Consider the following 17390-nt stretch of genomic DNA (forward strand, 5'->3'; position numbering starts at 1 on the left):
GCCATGAGGCAGTATTTTTGATGGTATGTGTCAATAACCATTAGAACAAGCTCGAAGAGAAGCGTTAGGTTTCTTTTGCAGTTCCAAATTGTGATGCTCTCCTGGAGAAGGTACTTAGTAAAATACATCCCATTGAGTGCCATGTTGGGGTAACAGTATGAAATTTGCATCTTCTGGTGGAACGTGAGATATAAGACAAATGACTCAGTTGTCCATTCCCTCCCTAAATTCTATTGAACTGAAAACTGCCCTGTGTTTTCTTTTAGCTATGTTACTTGGGTTGGGTTTCTTTAAAGTAAATTATGAATATTTTTTAAAATCCTCCATCTTTAATACATCTAGATCTTTTATATAGGATTTATTCATAACAGGTCTATCTTTTGAAGTATTTTGAATTTATTGTTGGCTATAACATTCCTTAAGCATATTTAGAGAGCCACTTTTTTCTTTCTTCCTCTCTTCTACATACTGTTCCCACTTTCTTGGAGAATATTTGGGTCAGCTTGAAGTTTACCAAGTTTCTCTCTAAAATTCACTGTTACTCGCTCATAAAACACGTATTCAAACTTTAAACAAGGGTATTGAAGATATCCCTGTGTTACTGTCTAGGTGCTTTTATCTAACTGTATTACAGAACTGAGTATAAATAAAATGCCATATTACAAAGTTTTGGTGTTTTGTTTTGGCTGCTGTTGAGTTGTTGAGGGTGATTGTTATATAGTCCTTCTGATGAGACTTCCACAAATGTGGTTCTAATCAAGTTTTTTTAAAGGTGGGGGAAACAAAACCGAAAGAGTGTGCCTAAATCTGCTAGTCTGAATTGCGGTCTGTTTGCTTCCTTCAGTTGATATTCTATACAAAATTGACCATACATGACTGCTTTCTCTAACATGTATGTTTAATCTTCAGATCTCCGATGGCCAAGGAGATGAGCGGTCAGAGTCTCCCTATGAAAGTGCTGATGAAACTCAGACTGAAGTGTCTATATCATCAAAAAAATCTGAGCGAGGAACAGGAACAAAAAAAGAATATGTGTGTCAGGTGAGAGATGTTAGCTGGGGCAGCAAGCCGTGTTTTCTGAGGTTTCGTAGAAGAGGTCTTTTTCAATATGAAAATGACAGTATTAGACCAGAAACAGGTTTATCATGTGTGTCTGAGATGTCTGTTAGTGATGAGGGTGCCATGCCAGTAAATGGAATTCTTCATTTCTAATTATTTTTTTTTTCCTTGACCTCCAATAAGTGACTTAGCCTTTCAGCTTGAGTTTCCAGATCTCTAAGATAAGCATAATTTGTACTTCAGAATAAGTGCATGAATGTTGCCAGGTAACTAGTTAAATGATTGAGAAGAGCTGCTCGCTTATCTGTTAATAAAGAGGAGAAAGTAAAACCCGGTGGGTTTTGTGCTTCTGTGTGCAGCAGAGATTGTGGCGACGTGGTGTGTGTGTGGCATGTGAATTGAAAGCAAAAAGCTTTCTCAAACTATTCTAGAAGAGTTCTTAGATTATGAAATGGTGACACAATACAAATGGACAGATCAAATTTGTTTCCACAAGACTGGGCAAGCAGTTATATTACCATTTCTTGTACGCAGTGATGATGAGGTTATACCTATCTTTAAATGTTGGCTAATCCCTTAAATTCTGCCAGTATTATTGTTCAGTTCATTTTTAGTTACGCATGTGTCATTGCTAACCACTTGAACATAGAAGTATTGTTGTGCCACCTAGATTAATTTCCTTTTGCCAAGAAAAAGGAAAATAAGGATGCTTTTTAACCCTACTCAGATGCATCAGTGTGCTCAGGGAAAATTTCTTAAAGCTTTTTTTTCTTCTCTTTTTTTCTATCAAATTGTATTTGCTCAAGAACCGTGGCTCTGAGTGATATTTCTAGTGGTTTAATGACTCTATTATCTGTTTTGACTGGAAGCCAGGGCATGTGATGATGCTTGTAAAATTATCTTTCACTTGTTAAATGTTATTTCAACAATGCTAAAAGAGGAGCAATATATGAAAAGGAATAAAGAAAAAAATTTTTTCCACATATGAACTTTTCTTTAACATTCAATGCCTTTGTGTTGTAAAAGCTGTGTGAAAAAACAGGTGATCTCCTACTGTGTGAAGGACTTTGCTATCGAGCTTTTCATGTAAGCTGCCTTGGGCTCTCTGGAAGACCAGCAGGAAAATTCGTTTGTAGTGAATGTACATCAGGCAAGTTTGTCCCTTTCTATTAATAAAAAAAAATATGTATTTTTCCCATACATTGTTCTAGGAAATCCTCCTGGACAGAGTATGTATCTTTGGAGAAACCATATTTATCCTTTGGTGCCTGACAGGGTGGTAGTTCTTATAGTGCCATTAAGTGTGCCATGTTTTGGAAAGCTCACTCTTGTTTTTAGTGAGAACTCTCTTGCAACTTGGCTGAATTCCTTTGCCTTAGTAATTGCAGAGTATTTTCTCTCTGAGTACAATTGCAGATTAGATTTAAGGTCTGTCACAAAGACTTAAGAAATCCTAGGGAAAAAAAGCAAGTGAAACATTTTTAAGTCCTTTTTCAGTCATTAGTGTGTCTATATCAATCTTTTGCTTTTCCTCTTAAAAGACTACCTTACTGCTATTAATTTCATTTGCTTTTAATCCTATAATAACTGCTTGGAAGTTCTTAATCTTAAAACTTTACATAAAAGATTTGCGTTCTTGCTTGTAAGTTCAGTTCAGTACACATGGTAAACCTTGTTGGAACAAGGCTGCTTCAAAATAAAACAGTTTCAGGCAGTCCAGAGAGAAGATCAGAGGATGCTTGTCTCTGGTTTGTGGACCTACTTCAAATTTCACAGGGTCACAGACAACCCATCATCCTATTTCATTGCTTTAAAAATAACAAATAAAAAATCCACACTTGTCCTGGCGTACTGAGGCTTATAAATAAGAACGTAAAAGCAGATTGGTGAGGCTTTGGGTGTTGTTGTGTACGCTTTAACTGCAATGGGTTTGCATTGTAACTTAATTTTATCTGTATCTGAGCAGATTAGTACTTAACACTAAAGACTTAAAGTAAATAGAGCTCTTCATCAAATAAGAGAATGTGGTTGGTTTGTTTAAGGAAAAAAACCCAATATAACAAAAGCAACTCCCCCATGCATAACAGAAACTCACAGCAAAAGCATTTTAAATTCACACGTATGGATGAAAAATTAGTTACGTTATTTTTATTACTTTTGCACTAGGTGTGCATACCTGTTTTGTGTGTAAAGAGAGGAAGGCAGATGTGAAACGCTGTGTCGTATCCCACTGCGGAAAATTCTACCATGAAGCTTGTGTGAAAAAATTTCATCTTACGGTGTTTGAGAACAGGGGGTTTCGATGTCCTCTCCACAGCTGCCTAAGCTGTCATGTTAGTAACCCCTCACATCCACGAATTTCAAAAGGTAGTTTCATTTTACGTTTTTATGACTGGTGAATTAAGTCTATTTATGGTATGTTAATATGAGGAATCTGTCCATTTAATAGCTGCTAGCTGCAATTTTTCAGGCCTGCATGGACTGTTGATTGATTCAAAATTTTTTTTAAATAATAATTGAATAATTTTTAGTGAACATTAATATTTACCTTGTTTGTGTTCTATTTTTTTTTTAACTAGCTTTCAATTACCTATAGTTAACCGTGCTTTCTTCTCAAGAGAGAATGAAATCTAGAGTGCGTATATGATGAGGAGAGACAGGCTGAGCAGAGTGAGGGCAAAGACCTGTGAATGCACAAATACCGCAGCAAGGCTCGCTGAACGTGGAGACATTTGATTCTGTGCATATTTTTAGCTTTGGGCAACATCTGTAGACAAAATTGCATGACTGAGGAAAGCTTGTCTGCCCTGGTGTGCATAGTTAAAACCTTCACATTTAAATATCATAGTGCTTTAAACTCAATGTAGGGTTGTTTAAAAACCTTTGTTAATTCAGTATTGTTGCTAAATGCAAATATGCAGACTTTGAAAATATAAATGATGTATTTTTTTGTGTGTATAGGCTACCTCAGGCAGTACTACCATTTTTTAGCTCAAATAATAAATCAGTTTTGTTCAGAAATAATGTGGCAGTATTCTGCTTTGCTAGGAAAGATGATGCGTTGTGTTCGCTGTCCTGTTGCATACCATGCTGGAGACGTTTGCATTGCTGCGGGATGTGCAGTCATCGCTTCCAACAGCATTGTTTGTACGAATCATTTCACTGCCATGAAAGGAAAAAGTCATCATGCGCATGTCAATGTGAGCTGGTGCTTTGTGTGTTCAAAAGGTAAACTGCTGTGAAACTCTTTCATAAATGCAGCATCAAAACGTTTTATTCTTCAAGTTAATTTTACTAATCTGTTTATAGAAAATTATTAGAAACGCAGCATATTAAGTTAGGCTCTGTTAGGTATTGAAATAACTTCAGGCTGTCTTGTGCTTCTTCAGGTTTTTGAGTATCCTTTTTTTGCAGATATAATTTATTAAAGAATGGTTTTATTTGGAGTTCGTCCAGCAACCAGAAGCCTGATTTAATTCTTTACCAGAGACACATAATGAGAAGTATTTCTCTGTTCTTTCCCCTGCGTTCAATGTACTGAAGCTTTTTGTGTTTCTTTATTGGTAATACAAAATATTAAAACATAAATATTTTAAGAGTTTCTTTTAGTTTAGCAGCAGACAGCAAATTGAATCAGTATTAGTTGTTGCTGGGAGTGCCGCTAATTAAGGGCGTTTTGTTTTATGTTGTACGATTTATTTATTTCTCATTGAGAACTACAAAATGCATAGTGCTGATTAAACTGTAGGAGTGAAAGTTTACCTGATTTGTTAACAAATTAAGATGCAGCATAGCAGCTTTTAAGTTGCAGCTAACTCTCCACTTGATAATTCATGAAACAAACAACCTCATTCCCTCTCCTCCCAGGGAAAAAAAAAAAAAAAAAAGAGAGAAATCTGTTGTTAAAATTTTTCATACAGTGAAATATTAATATATCTTAAATTATGTTAAATATATTGTAGTCATTAAAGTAAAACAAAATAATTATAATTTGCAGTGCATTATTCTGGCTTTTTTATCACTAGCTTGCTTGTTATTTTGTATGTATTACTAATCCTAGTCTGCCAGGCATTCAAATTAGTAAGGACCTTTTGGCTTTGTACACAACTGAACGATATGTATTTGTTGCAGGCCAGCGTGTTTCAACCATTTATTTTCTGACTGAACCTACCACATATGTATCACCCCGCTTTGAACCTGGTTGGAATGCAAAATTTTATTTTAGTCTTGATGTTTTTCAACCTTTTTTTTTTTTCTTTTTCTCTGAAGGAGGAAGCTTGTTGTGCTGCGAGTCATGTCCTGCAGCGTTTCACCCAGACTGTTTAAACATTGAAATGCCAGATGGGAGCTGGTACTGCAATGACTGCAGGGCGGGGAAGAAGCTCCATTTCCAGGATATTATTTGGGTTAAACTGGGAAATTACAGGTCTGATGAACGGATTTATTTTGTCTTATAGTACTGGCATGTTTAATTAAGGATCATACAGTTGGTTGCTTCTGTAGGCCAGCCTTGCTGCACACCGATTTCGCATTCCTCTGTGAGCTCCGGACCCCATCTCCTTGTAAACTTCAAGTTCAGAGACTTGTAGCTTAACTGTTGCTCTCGGCCAAGACATTATGCATACAGGACTTGTAGTCTTCTGACATCTGCTTCTACTGTATAGCCTTCAACCCCTTTTGTTTCAGAGATCTCTTCAAATAATTAAGCTGGTATAACATGTAATTGGCTAAATTGCTACCTTGCAGGCTGGGAGATAAGTCACTCAGGTTGTCAGTGTTTTACACTTCATTGAGATTTGAGTGAGATAGAGGTGGGTGGGGTTTATCCTAGAAAGTGTTAATAGCTATTATCAGCTGTCTCTTGATCTTTGACAATTACAGTGATTTTGTAGGCCTTGTTAAAGATTATGGTTTTGCTAACCAGATGCAAGGAGCTTTATGTGTTTGCTTATCTTGCAGGTGGGCAAAGGCCCGCAGATTTGAGTGTCAGCCTTTCCTTGTCTAGTCCTGTCTTCTCTCCTTGTCTAGTGAGTGGGGGGAGGAAAGGATTTTAAATCCACTTGGATCTTGGAAATAATAATCCGTTACTGCTGTTCAGGGTAACTTTGTTAAACTATTTCTTGTAGAAAGAGCTTGACTAAAATGCTGTATTTTTTTATTTGTACTTCTATGCTAGATGGTGGCCTGCAGAAGTTTGCCATCCGAAAAATGTTCCCCCAAATATCCAGAAAATGAAGCATGAAATTGGAGAATTTCCTGTGTTTTTCTTTGGTTCTAAGGATTACTATTGGACGCACCAAGCACGGGTGTTCCCTTATATGGAGGGAGACAGAGGGAGTAGATACCAGGGGATCAAAGGAATTGGGAAAGTCTTCAAAAATGGTACATAGCTAAAAGTAAACAAAAATAACCTTGTGATATGCATGCTTTACTTTCTTCACACATAGCCTTGGGTCTGGTTTGGTACATTTGTTTTACAATATTGAATTTAAAAAATTTTATTGGTGTCCTGGGCAGCCAGTCATTATTACTATGAATGAAAGCATTATTTTCATGGCCTGTAAAAGACTAGCATCTACTTGGAATAATTTCTGATGATTTTTACTTTCTGGAAAGGAAATGATGAGTGTAACTGGGAGACAGAAAGAGTAGAATTAATACATCTGTTAAGAGCATTAACACTCCAGAGGCATTGTTTGCAAGAGAATTGAATGACGGGACTAGGAAGTAAAGATGATTCTTTGTTTAACACACATGGGAATGAGCTAGTCAATTTGGGAGGAGTAATCCTCTTCCTAGCACTTCTGTTGATACAACAATCTTTTTTAGCTTTGCGAGAAGCTGAGGCTCGATTTCGAGAAATAAAGCTACAGCGAGAAGCCAAAGAAACCCAAGAAAGTGAACGTAAACCTCCACCATACAAGCATATTAAGGTAAAGTTTGAGGAAATTACACTGAATACTCAAAGGTCTAAGCCAGCACTGGAGAGAAAGAGCTGAGTGGTGAGATGGGGAGGAGGGGTTGCAATGATTTGCTGGTAATTGTCATGAGATGATGAAATTTTGCTTCCCTTGAACATCTAGTGTTGCAAAACCAAATTAGTAACCACTGTAATAACTCTTACAATAGATTCAAATGTTTTAAAGTGATGTCTGAACTATTTTAATGTATTATTCAGGTGAATAAACCTTGTGGTAAAGTGCAGATATATACTGCTGACATTTCTGAGATTCCCAAGTGCAACTGCAAACCCACAGATGAAAACCCTTGTGGCTTTGATTCTGAGTGCCTAAATCGGATGCTGATGTATGAATGCCATCCACAAGTTTGTCCAGCGGGAGAACGGTGCCAAAACCAGTGCTTTACAAAGCGTCAATACCCTGAGACAGAGATCATCAAAACCGATGGGAAAGGGTGGGGTCTGGTCGCTAAGAGAGACATTAAAAAGGTATGAATCATTCTTGCCTAGCAAAGAATTGGTGACTTGTGATGTTGTTTGTGAGTTTGGTATATACTTTACTAGTGATACTTGGTATCTTTCAGGGAGAGTTTGTGAATGAGTATGTTGGTGAGCTGATTGATGAAGAGGAATGTATGGCAAGAATCAAATATGCACATGAAAATGACATTACCCACTTCTATATGCTTACTATTGATAAGGTAGAGTATTTTACATTTTTTCCTGTTATTTAATTATAACATTATTTTGATCTCTTTTCCTTCTGTTGATTACCTTGGTAGGGCACTCTGCTACCTTTGATGTTCTACAGTTTCATATATTTGCAATATTGTTTCTTCTGTTCCTGTGCCGTGGTTTAACCCCAGCCAGCAACTAAACCCCACACAGCCACTCGCCCACTCCCCCCCGGTGAGATGGGGGAGAGAATCAGAAGGGTAAAAGTGAGAAAACTCGTGAGTTGAGATAAAGGCAGTTTAATAGGTAAAACAAAAGCTGTGCGTGCAAGCAAAGCAAGACAAGGAATTCATTCACCATTTCCCATCGGCAGGCAGGGGTTCAGCCATCTCCAGGAAAGCTGGGCTCCATCCCGTGTAACGGTGACTTGGGGAGACAAACACCATCACTCTGAACGTCCCCCACTTCCTTCTTCTTCCTCCAGGTTTATATGCTGAGCATGATGTGATATGGTGTGGGATACCCCTTGGGTCAGTTGGGGTCAGCTGTCCCAGCTGTGTCCCCTCCCAGCTCCCTGTGCACCCCCAGCCTACTCGCTGGTGGGGAGGGGTGAGAGGCAGAAAAGGCCTTGACTCTGTGTAAGCACTGCTCAGCAGTAACAAAACCATCCCTGTGTTATCAACACTGTTTCCAGCACAAATCCAAAACACAGCCCCATACCAACTACTATGAAGAAAATTAACTCTATCCCAGCCAAAACCAGCACAGCCTGCTTGTTCCATTCTATATATATAATGCATCTCATTAGTTCTAACTGCATAATGTGATAAAGTATATATTAAGGTCTATAAATTGTACTTTGTTGCTTGAAATAAAGTGCAGCAAAAGTATTTTATCTGCCTAGTCTTAAAAAGAAGTATGAAGTTTCAAAAAATAGCAATGATACAGTTGAAAGAATTGCTGTTAGCAGTCCTTTTACTAAAATTTCAACAGCAACAAAAAAAAACATTCTCACTTGAAAGGAGTGTGGAATATAATTGTGAGGCTTTGTCCTATATTGGCTATTTAATCTTTTTTGCAACTATCTGTCCCTTTCTTTGTTTATAGCAAAACTAGGCTTGTGCTTTTGTAGAAACTTTTCTGAAAGTACTATCTGCATTAGTAGCCAGCCAGCACTCGACAAACTGATTCTGCAGCAAAGTAATCCAGCTGATTAATTAGCAAAGCAAATTAATCCAGCATCTGTGGTTCTCTGTGCACATCTCTGAGTATTTTGTTCCTGAGAAGGGGAAGAAAATGGAGAACCCGGACGGCAGGGGGTATTGATTATATATATTTTATTGCTTCAGTCTCAAAGCAGCTGCTTAAGAGAAAAGAGTTGGCTGTCAATCCTGCATATTTTTTCAGTCCTAATCACCTTTCTTTTGCCTGAGACTGTTCTGCTCTGTATTACCACAGCCATTGTTTTCATTAGTCCTGTAACTGAGGAGCTCCTGCACAGGAGTTATCACTGAAGAATAATGAAATCATGCTTCTCTGAACACTTAAGTTTCTCACCCCTCTACTAAACTGATGTACAACGTCAGTGTGTTAAAATATCTGAACTGAACATGTATTTGACTCTTGCTGTAGTTAATAAATCCTCATTCTGGTTCTATCTTGCAAAAATGCCCCTGCCATTATAAGGCTGAGCTGTACATGCAGTTGGAATGGCTGCATGTATGTGCATATAGTCATGGTAGTCATACGTGTGCAGAAGGAAGCTATAATAATATTTCATAAATAAGCAAAACTTTCTTAAGCAGCTCTGCAAAGAAACACAGTTCTGGCTATTTCAAGACTTTATTTTATTTTGTTAATGTCTGATATGCTTGGTGCAGATGGAAATTAAAAGGCATGTAGGGGTGGGGTTTTTTTGTTTACCAAGAGCTAATTTTTGTTTAAACTAGGCTGATTAAGCTAAAGAAAGCTGATGAGAAACTGGTAATCTCTGCAAGTAATCATGCAGTGACTTGGTAAATACCATAAAGCACAGTATTTGTAAATGCATCACAGCTTTGTGAATGCAAAGTAAAAGGTAAGTGGGCTGAGTTTGAGTACTGAGGCTTTCTGGAGGGAGGGGTTTCTTTAACATGACCACTACAGTGCTCACAAGAACACTTGTCCTGCCATGTGGCCGTGATGGGTTCTGGGAAGATGTGAGCTAGAGCATGAGTATTGCTTTGGGAGTGTCACATTCCAGCCACATGAGACACTACAGTTTTCAATACAACATGTACCATTGTTTTGCTTGTGTGCTTCTGGGTAGCAACCATGTCTGTTTTGAATGCAACTACTGAAATAATTTACAGATTTCATTTTATTGGGGGTGGGGGAGTAAAAACATTAATTCTGTTGCTGATTTGATCTCCAGGACCGTATTATTGATGCTGGCCCCAAAGGAAACTATTCTCGGTTTATGAATCACAGCTGCCAACCAAATTGTGAAACTCTAAAATGGACAGTAAATGGAGACACTCGTGTCGGCCTGTTTGCTGTGTGTGATATTCCTGCAGGTATAGCAGCTTATGTTGGTTTTGGTTTAATTTCCTAAGTTAAATCTTTTGTGCAGTTATGAATGGATGGTCATGGCTTAACTGATTCAGTGCAAATATTTTTGTAGAGAACTCCGCACACAGAAGAGAGGCTTTGAGATCGGCCTTTTACTTTAATGTTTTTTAATAGTGAGTCCCATGGTTGCTTTTGGTTGCTTGCTTCTAAGGGAACACCAAAGAGCCCCTAGTTGGTATCCTTGCATTCACTTTGTGTTGTAGAGCACGTTGTTTTAGAGATCTCAAAGTACTTCTGCAGCTTTTCAAGTGAAGATAAGCTTAAGCAGCGGATGCAGGAGTGTGTCTAAAAGTATATATGTTCTGGTTTGTGTTACACACATGCACATACACACATCTATCTATAGCTGTACCTAGCTGTATAGATATGTAGATCTATATATCGTGTGTGTGTGTAGACCAGACTCCTGCACGATTTTGTGAAGTCAAACTGATTTGTTTTAAAAAGTAATTGCATAAGACATCTAGTAATCATTGTCAGTGCTTATGAACAGTAAAGAGGGGGGAAATCCTACGATGATAGATCAGCAAGCAAGTACAAAACCAGAAGATAGATAATGAAACCTTCATTTGTTTGTAATAATTTTGGTAGACTTTGTTCTTTTGTCCTTCATAATGAAAGGTTATGTCTTATCTCACTCAGGAACAGAGCTGACTTTTAACTACAACCTTGACTGTCTGGGCAATGAAAAAACAGTCTGCAAATGTGGTGCCCCAAACTGCAGTGGATTTCTTGGGGACAGACCAAAGGCAAGTAAAATATCAAAAGATTTTGATGGTATCTTGTCTACTAGCTGTGTTTTTTCTTTTGGGGTATTCACTGGTGGACGAGTTTTATGTTATGATAAGGGTTAATGCCGCTTGAACAGATGTTAACTGTTCTCTGAGGAAAAAGCTTACTGTTTCCATTGCTGGGAAGATGGAAATATTATTTTGCTAAACATAACTTTGGTGTTAAAGAATACATTTTTATGCTGTGGTAGTACAACAGGCAATACTGCTTTTGGGAACACCCTAAATTATTTTCTCCCCCTTTCTCCTATGAGAAATTAATTACTTTGGGTCCTGAATAAGAAATATTGCTAGCTACTGGCGCTAGCTTCTGGAATCAAAAGCGTATAAAAAAGGGGTTATAGAAGGAATAACCTTCTGAGTCCTGTTTGAAGTATGGGGAGGGGAAGGAGCTAGGAACTGACTAAGAATGAGCGTAACTACAGTCAGTGAGATTATTCTGACCTTGCAGTTTATATTCCCCCTTCTAAACCTTAAAATATGATTATTTTGTTAAGATTTGTTAAAAAAAAATTAGTTGAACTGAAGAATAAAAAATGTCACTTTTGAATGAGAAAAAAATGATACCAAATTACATTAAGAAATGACCTGTATGATTTGTGTCAGGTTAATTTAAAACCTGTAATCCAGCAGAAGTTGATGGGGCTTCCTGAAGGGCTGGCATAGGAGTGCCAGGGAAGGCACAAGTACATTCCCAAGGGAAAAAAATCTCACCTGTGGATGTGGAAAGGCTGCATGCTCCTTCGTGTGGTCCTTCACACTGCTCAGTATCAGGCACTTCAGAGGGTGGACTTAAAATCTCCAGAATCCGCATAGCTGATTTTTTGTTAAGGGATAGGCTTAAGTGAGGTTTCACATAAGCTTGTGATCAATTTACACAGACAGCTATGAAAAAATGAAATGTTACATTTCAGTTTTGCAGGGCTGTCTGCATTGATAGAATGGGCTAATTTTAAAGAAAGTAGGTAATGATTACTGGGGTGAGGGGGAGGGAATGATGGTAGAGATGTTGAAAAAACATCCAGAATGAATTTTCTATGATTTGGTGAAGGAGAATTGAAGTGCAAGCAGCAGAATGTCAGCTTGAAATAGGGATAAGGTTTGGTGTATTCTTTCTAGCATTATGGACACAGCTACAGCTCCTGAGACTCTGCTGTCCATTCCATGCAGGGTCTAGTAATTCCAGCATGAGTATACACAACTGGAAGAGAAAGATGGATATTGAGGTGAAGTGATTGGTGGTACAAGAACAAAATGGGGGTAAATTAGCCACAAGTAGATGAGACTGGAAATTGGAAGACCTTTTTTCAGTGATAAGAAAGTGGAAGAGCTTTCTAGGAGGAAGGGATTGTAGGGACAAGATCTGGTTTCAAGATGACTTTTCACAAGCGTCAGTGTGGTTTTTTTGTCAACACAGGTACAGTGAGGCACTGGACAGGTCTGCACCAAGTCAAATTTTTGCCTGTGTGCACAGTCTGCCAGGCATGCCAACAGTTTTGCTAGGTTGTGTAATTTTCCTTTGCAAAACTGGCATCTACAGATTTGCATCTTACTCTTTTAGAATTCTTCCACTAATGCCTCAGAAGAAAAAGGCAAAAAGACCAAAAAGAGAACACGGAGACGCAGAACGAAAAATGAAGGGAAGAAAGAATCTGAAGATGATTGTTTCCGTTGTGGTGATGGAGGCCAGCTGGTATTGTGTGACAGGAAATCTTGTACTAAAGCTTATCATCTCTCCTGTCTTGGTTTGGTGAAACGTCCTTTTGGTGAGTCAGCTTGCCTCTTAAACTTATGTAAATAAGTAACTTGTGCAAGTACCTCATTTATTGCACTGAAACCTTGGCAAGAGCGTCATCTTGAAAACATTTTCTCATAGTGAGAACTTGGTGCATCATGTAGGAACTCTTCTTGAGTATGGAGACAAAATGATGGCCTTCCTCCTGCCTCTTTGGCAAAATGAGCCTTTTGTTTAGAAACGTAGGTAGAGTACATCACTCTGTAGGAGCACTGTGGCCCTGTCACAGGAAAGTTGATTATATCTAAGAAATGCATGAAGCCAGTTGAGTTCAAGCCACAAGAATAGCAACAGCATCTGGAACAAGGCAAGTAGGAAAATGTTAAGGGCAGCAGACATCAGGTTGCAGTTCCAGATACCACAGGAGTTACCTGATTCCAGCCATGTCAGGTGGGATATGAAGAAATGAAGCTGTTATCCCAGAAACAAGTAAAACAATGACTGGTAAAACATGCTGGGGCAAAAGAGCATCTGTAGGTAAAGCACACCAGCTGTCCTGAACAAAACTTGAAACAAGTGAGAGTTATAATGGTAAGCAGCAGTTGACTGGATGTTTGGATACTCTACCAGCCTGTAGAACTACTACCTGCAAGTTCTGTAAAATGCTATTGAGTAAATCCTGAATAATTTCTTCTAGCTGGAGTTGACTGCTGTATTTAAATGAGAGGATGTCACGTCTGCTACTTACTGCTGTCAGCTGAGCTTTAGAAGTAACGTTTTGATTTTTGAGATGGGCCATGGTGTTTGCTGTCTTGTCTTGTTTTGTCAGGAAAGTCGTGTGTTCAGCTGCTAAAACACAAAACTTCTTTAAAAGATGATGACGCGTTCTACTTTCCACTTATGCACTATTTGTTTTTGATCACAGGAAAGTGGGAGTGTCCTTGGCACCACTGTGATGTTTGTGGCAAACCTTCTGTTTCTTTCTGCCACTTCTGCCCAAATTCTTTCTGCAAGGAACATCAAGATGGGACAGTTCTAAATTCTATGTTGAATGGACAGTTATGCTGCTCTGAACATGTTCTTGGGGTGGATTCTGTTGAAACTCAGAAGACTGAGAAACCCCGCAAAAAACTGAACAAGTTGAAGCCTAAGAGAAAGCAGAGGAACAACAGATGGATGAGAGCTGAATGCAAATAGTCATGGACTGCAGTTTCTACTGCTAACACTATCTTGTAGATAAGTTGTGAATATGACCAGGGAAGGACACAATTTTACATATATTCTGTAAAGGTTACATGGGGGGGATTTTTGTTTTGTTTTGTTTTTATAAATCCACTGAGCCAACCACAGCAGTCTTCTGCTGCTTCTGCACTGATAACGAACTGCATAGTTCAGAAAATTTCAGGACAAACCAAACTTATTACTCAGCATTACAGTTACACTTGAATTGTTACGAATGTAAAAGGTTCCCTCCAAAATACTTTCAGATTGGAGGTAGGTTAAAATCAAACCAGGTAGGCGTAAACATAGGTTTTTGAGATAGTATTTGTCAACCAACAGATGTTTAAAATAGTATATCCTTGAAAGAAGTTATTAGCTCTCAAGTCCTTTTAAGTAAGAAATGGCTTGGTCTGTGGTCCCAATGAGATTTGCTTGCCTTGTGTGTTTTTGAGCAAGTGCTTGAATGCCATTCATGATCCAGGTGCGTATCTCACTATAACCACACACATCATTTGTTTGTGCTCTTATAAAATAGCTCTCCAATGATTCTTAAACAAAAGTGTTTTTAAATATCCTTCCACCAAGAAATATAGTGTGTGGTGGGAAAGGCACACCCTGTACCAGAGAGGGGAAATCTTACACTGTAAGAGATTTTTTTCTATACTGTTTTTTCCTGTATTTCATTCCAGTGAAACAGAAGTGACTTGATCTTGCAGAGCTGTACAAGTCTGGATTTAAAGGGATATTGTCTTGCAATCTAGGCCCAATACTCTAGGATTTTTGTGTCTTAATAAAAATAAATCTTACAAAACCTATTATGTGAAAAAATTACTGAATTTTTTTTTTTAATGTCAAGTAAAACGCAGAGGCAAACATTTCTTTGGAATGCTTGGAGTTCAAGCATTACAACTTTGTGATAATGCAAAAAATGCCCAACAAGGAACAAAAAAAACCCCCCTGAATTAAACAGAAGGTGAAACTTGACTAAAATGCAAAAATTAAATTCAAAACAAATAATAAGTTAAATAGATTTTTGAAGAAGCACGTAAGGAACAATTTTAATATGAAATTTAGCCTGACTGTTCCTTTTGATAAAGTTTGTATGAAACTGGCTACTTGACTTGACAGACTGAAATTATTCTTTGCATTTTTAGGAGCTCTGCTCTTGACTATCTTATCGCCACTTTGTTGTGTCAGCAAAGCTGTTTTGAATTCTTTGCTCCCATTAGGTTCTCACACTTGCAGTGAGATAAATATACAAGATTTAGTATTGATGGAAATAATATTAGAACTAGGAAAAAACGGTAAAGAAAAATGTCTTTACCTGTTTTCTTCCCAGTGCATGTCATTGGTGTGTGATTAGGCAGTGTTACAAGTAAGTTTTGACTTGTGCCATTGTTACCTAGCCTATGTAAACACAATGTGCGCCTCCATGTCCATTTAGTAATTCGTGTACGTTCTAGCTTAGTTTGCCTTTAATAGTGCAGAAACTCTGTGTAGCCCTTTTGAAAATGAAGCCTTGCTATTTCATGAAAGTGTATGGTTTTTTCCCAAAGTATTTCTCCAGGATTTGATTGCAGATTTAGTTTTTGGAATTATCAAAATCCCCATTTGTTCCCAACACATCAAAACTTTGGTTTTATTAGAAGATATTAATTGAAAGAGGTTTTAAATGTAGCATTGTCCTATCCTGAACTCTTTCATTTCTATTTTGTGACCAAACTGCTTTGTTCTGTTAATCAATTTTCATAAACACTCTTGTAAGGTGAATTTTTTTCAAATAATTTTGAAAAACCAGCACAGTTCAAAACACGGGGAAGTGTTACATGTTTGCATTTTTTAAAGTGGTATGCCAAGCCTTGCACTCAAGCTAAAAATCAAGATTTCTTAACTGATTTTGAGGGAAACTTTCCCTCTGCTATAGATACTTGTTATACCAGGACTGAAGCATAGGCCTGTGCCTAAAATCAAAACCAAAAAATGGTATTATGTATCTTTCTCTAATACTGGTTTTCGAGGGGAGGAAAGTGAGATCAGGTGGTAAAGCGGAAAGATTTTCCTCACTGCTTTTAGACAAAATGAAGGAATTTGATGTCATTGGGACCATTCTTTGAATACTATACCATGTAAGGAAGGCTTTATAAGAATACCTTTAAATAAGTTATTATAAAATTTTACCTTTACATTCCATTGCTTTTATAATTTGTTAATTTTTTAGTTGTTTCGTTGCTTTTTCCTCTTCATATATAGGTGTAACAGCTCTGGCACCGTGGAATGGTTATGCCCCAGGTCGTAAGAGGCAGATACCTACTTCCAGAAGCCACCATCTCAAATAGTTACTGTTTGGCACTGCTGCAGTAACACCATCTGTTTTAAGATCGGTCACGGAGCCTACAACTCCTTGCCTGCCTCTCAGGTGGGCTCACAAGCACATTTAGTATGGCAGGATGCAGAACAGCCACCCATTTTGTATCTGTCTGGGGGTAAATAAAGACTTTGGCATTCAAAGCGATCCCTCTCAGCGCTCTTTTCATAACGTTAAATTTACTCAAACAGATCTTAGCAAGTGGCTGTTTGACTTTCTGCTTCCTTCTACCTCTTCTCGGCTCTTCACTAGTCAGCTCTTTGGGCCAACGAAGGTTTGCGTCACTGAGACTGCAAACTAGGAGTTTGCTTTTGAGTTGCTAGGAATTCATTCCTTCTGCTGATCACATACTTTGGAGATTGATCTTTAAAATAAATGTGGATCATGTTCTCCCTTAATATGTACTGACCATGTAACCCCATGAGCTCAGCTAAGTCACTCAGGTGGTGATCTGGTAGAATTTTAGTTTCTGAATCAGGAAAGGTGGGTTTTAGGTGTCTTTTAATGAAGGCTTCTGTACCTTACTCTGCAGCACTGGGAAAATAGACTGAAGTTTTGTTAAAAAAAGAAGACAAAAGAAAAGTTGTTTCACTATTTTCCTCCTCCCACTGTTCAAATACAAGGGAAAACAATCTTGAAAAATTAAGCTTTCTCATGATGCAACTCAATACATTTTAGCATTCAGCAACTTAAAATATTTTCTATTATAAATTAATCTAAATAACATCTAAGTATGGTATATACATGGCATTAAATTATGTACTTAGTGTCTTGCCCATCAAAGTAGAAAGGTGTCTTTCCTTTTCCAGCAAACTCTTCAAAGCTGGTACATGATAGCCAAATTCAGAATTTATTGTTCTTTTATCACATGAGCAAGCATGGAAACAATTTTCAGTTGAATATGTTAGATGTATTTTCATACAATCTAGGAAGAATAATCAAATTAAATGTCTGTTTTGTTCAATAGCTTTGTGT

The 17390-nt window shown here is 37.8% G+C and overlaps 1 protein-coding gene and 1 non-coding gene across 5 annotated transcripts in view; both read left to right on the plus strand.

Moving 5' to 3' along the window:
* The window catches only part of NSD2 (nuclear receptor binding SET domain protein 2), a 75668-nt gene extending 60803 nt beyond the window's left edge, over positions 1–14865 (plus strand). For 3 of the 4 annotated variants that reach the window (XM_074865580.1, XM_074865583.1, XM_074865581.1), the window contains 13 exons: positions 910–1041; positions 2086–2209; positions 3226–3426; positions 4108–4287; positions 5329–5485; positions 6236–6441; positions 6889–6992; positions 7238–7507; positions 7603–7719; positions 10107–10248; positions 10946–11052; positions 12656–12860; positions 13755–14865. In XM_074865580.1, coding sequence (XP_074721681.1) covers positions 910–1041; positions 2086–2209; positions 3226–3426; positions 4108–4287; positions 5329–5485; positions 6236–6441; positions 6889–6992; positions 7238–7507; positions 7603–7719; positions 10107–10248; positions 10946–11052; positions 12656–12860; positions 13755–14026 — 2217 coding nt within the window. In that variant the 3' untranslated portion in view covers positions 14027–14865. Of the gene's footprint in view, positions 1–909; positions 1042–2085; positions 2210–3225; positions 3427–4107; positions 4288–5328; positions 5486–6235; positions 6442–6888; positions 6993–7237; positions 7508–7602; positions 7720–10106; positions 10249–10945; positions 11053–12655; positions 12861–13754 lie in introns of those variants that run through there. The other variant, XR_012628619.1, reaches the window with a different exon arrangement.
* Positions 9838–9967, plus strand: LOC141943636 (small Cajal body-specific RNA 23). The gene has a single exon (XR_012629018.1).
* Positions 14866–17390: the final 2525 nt, after the last annotated feature.

This window comes from Strix uralensis, chromosome 4, assembly GCF_047716275.1.
Source record: "Strix uralensis isolate ZFMK-TIS-50842 chromosome 4, bStrUra1, whole genome shotgun sequence".
NCBI classification, from domain to species: domain Eukaryota; kingdom Metazoa; phylum Chordata; class Aves; order Strigiformes; family Strigidae; genus Strix; species Strix uralensis.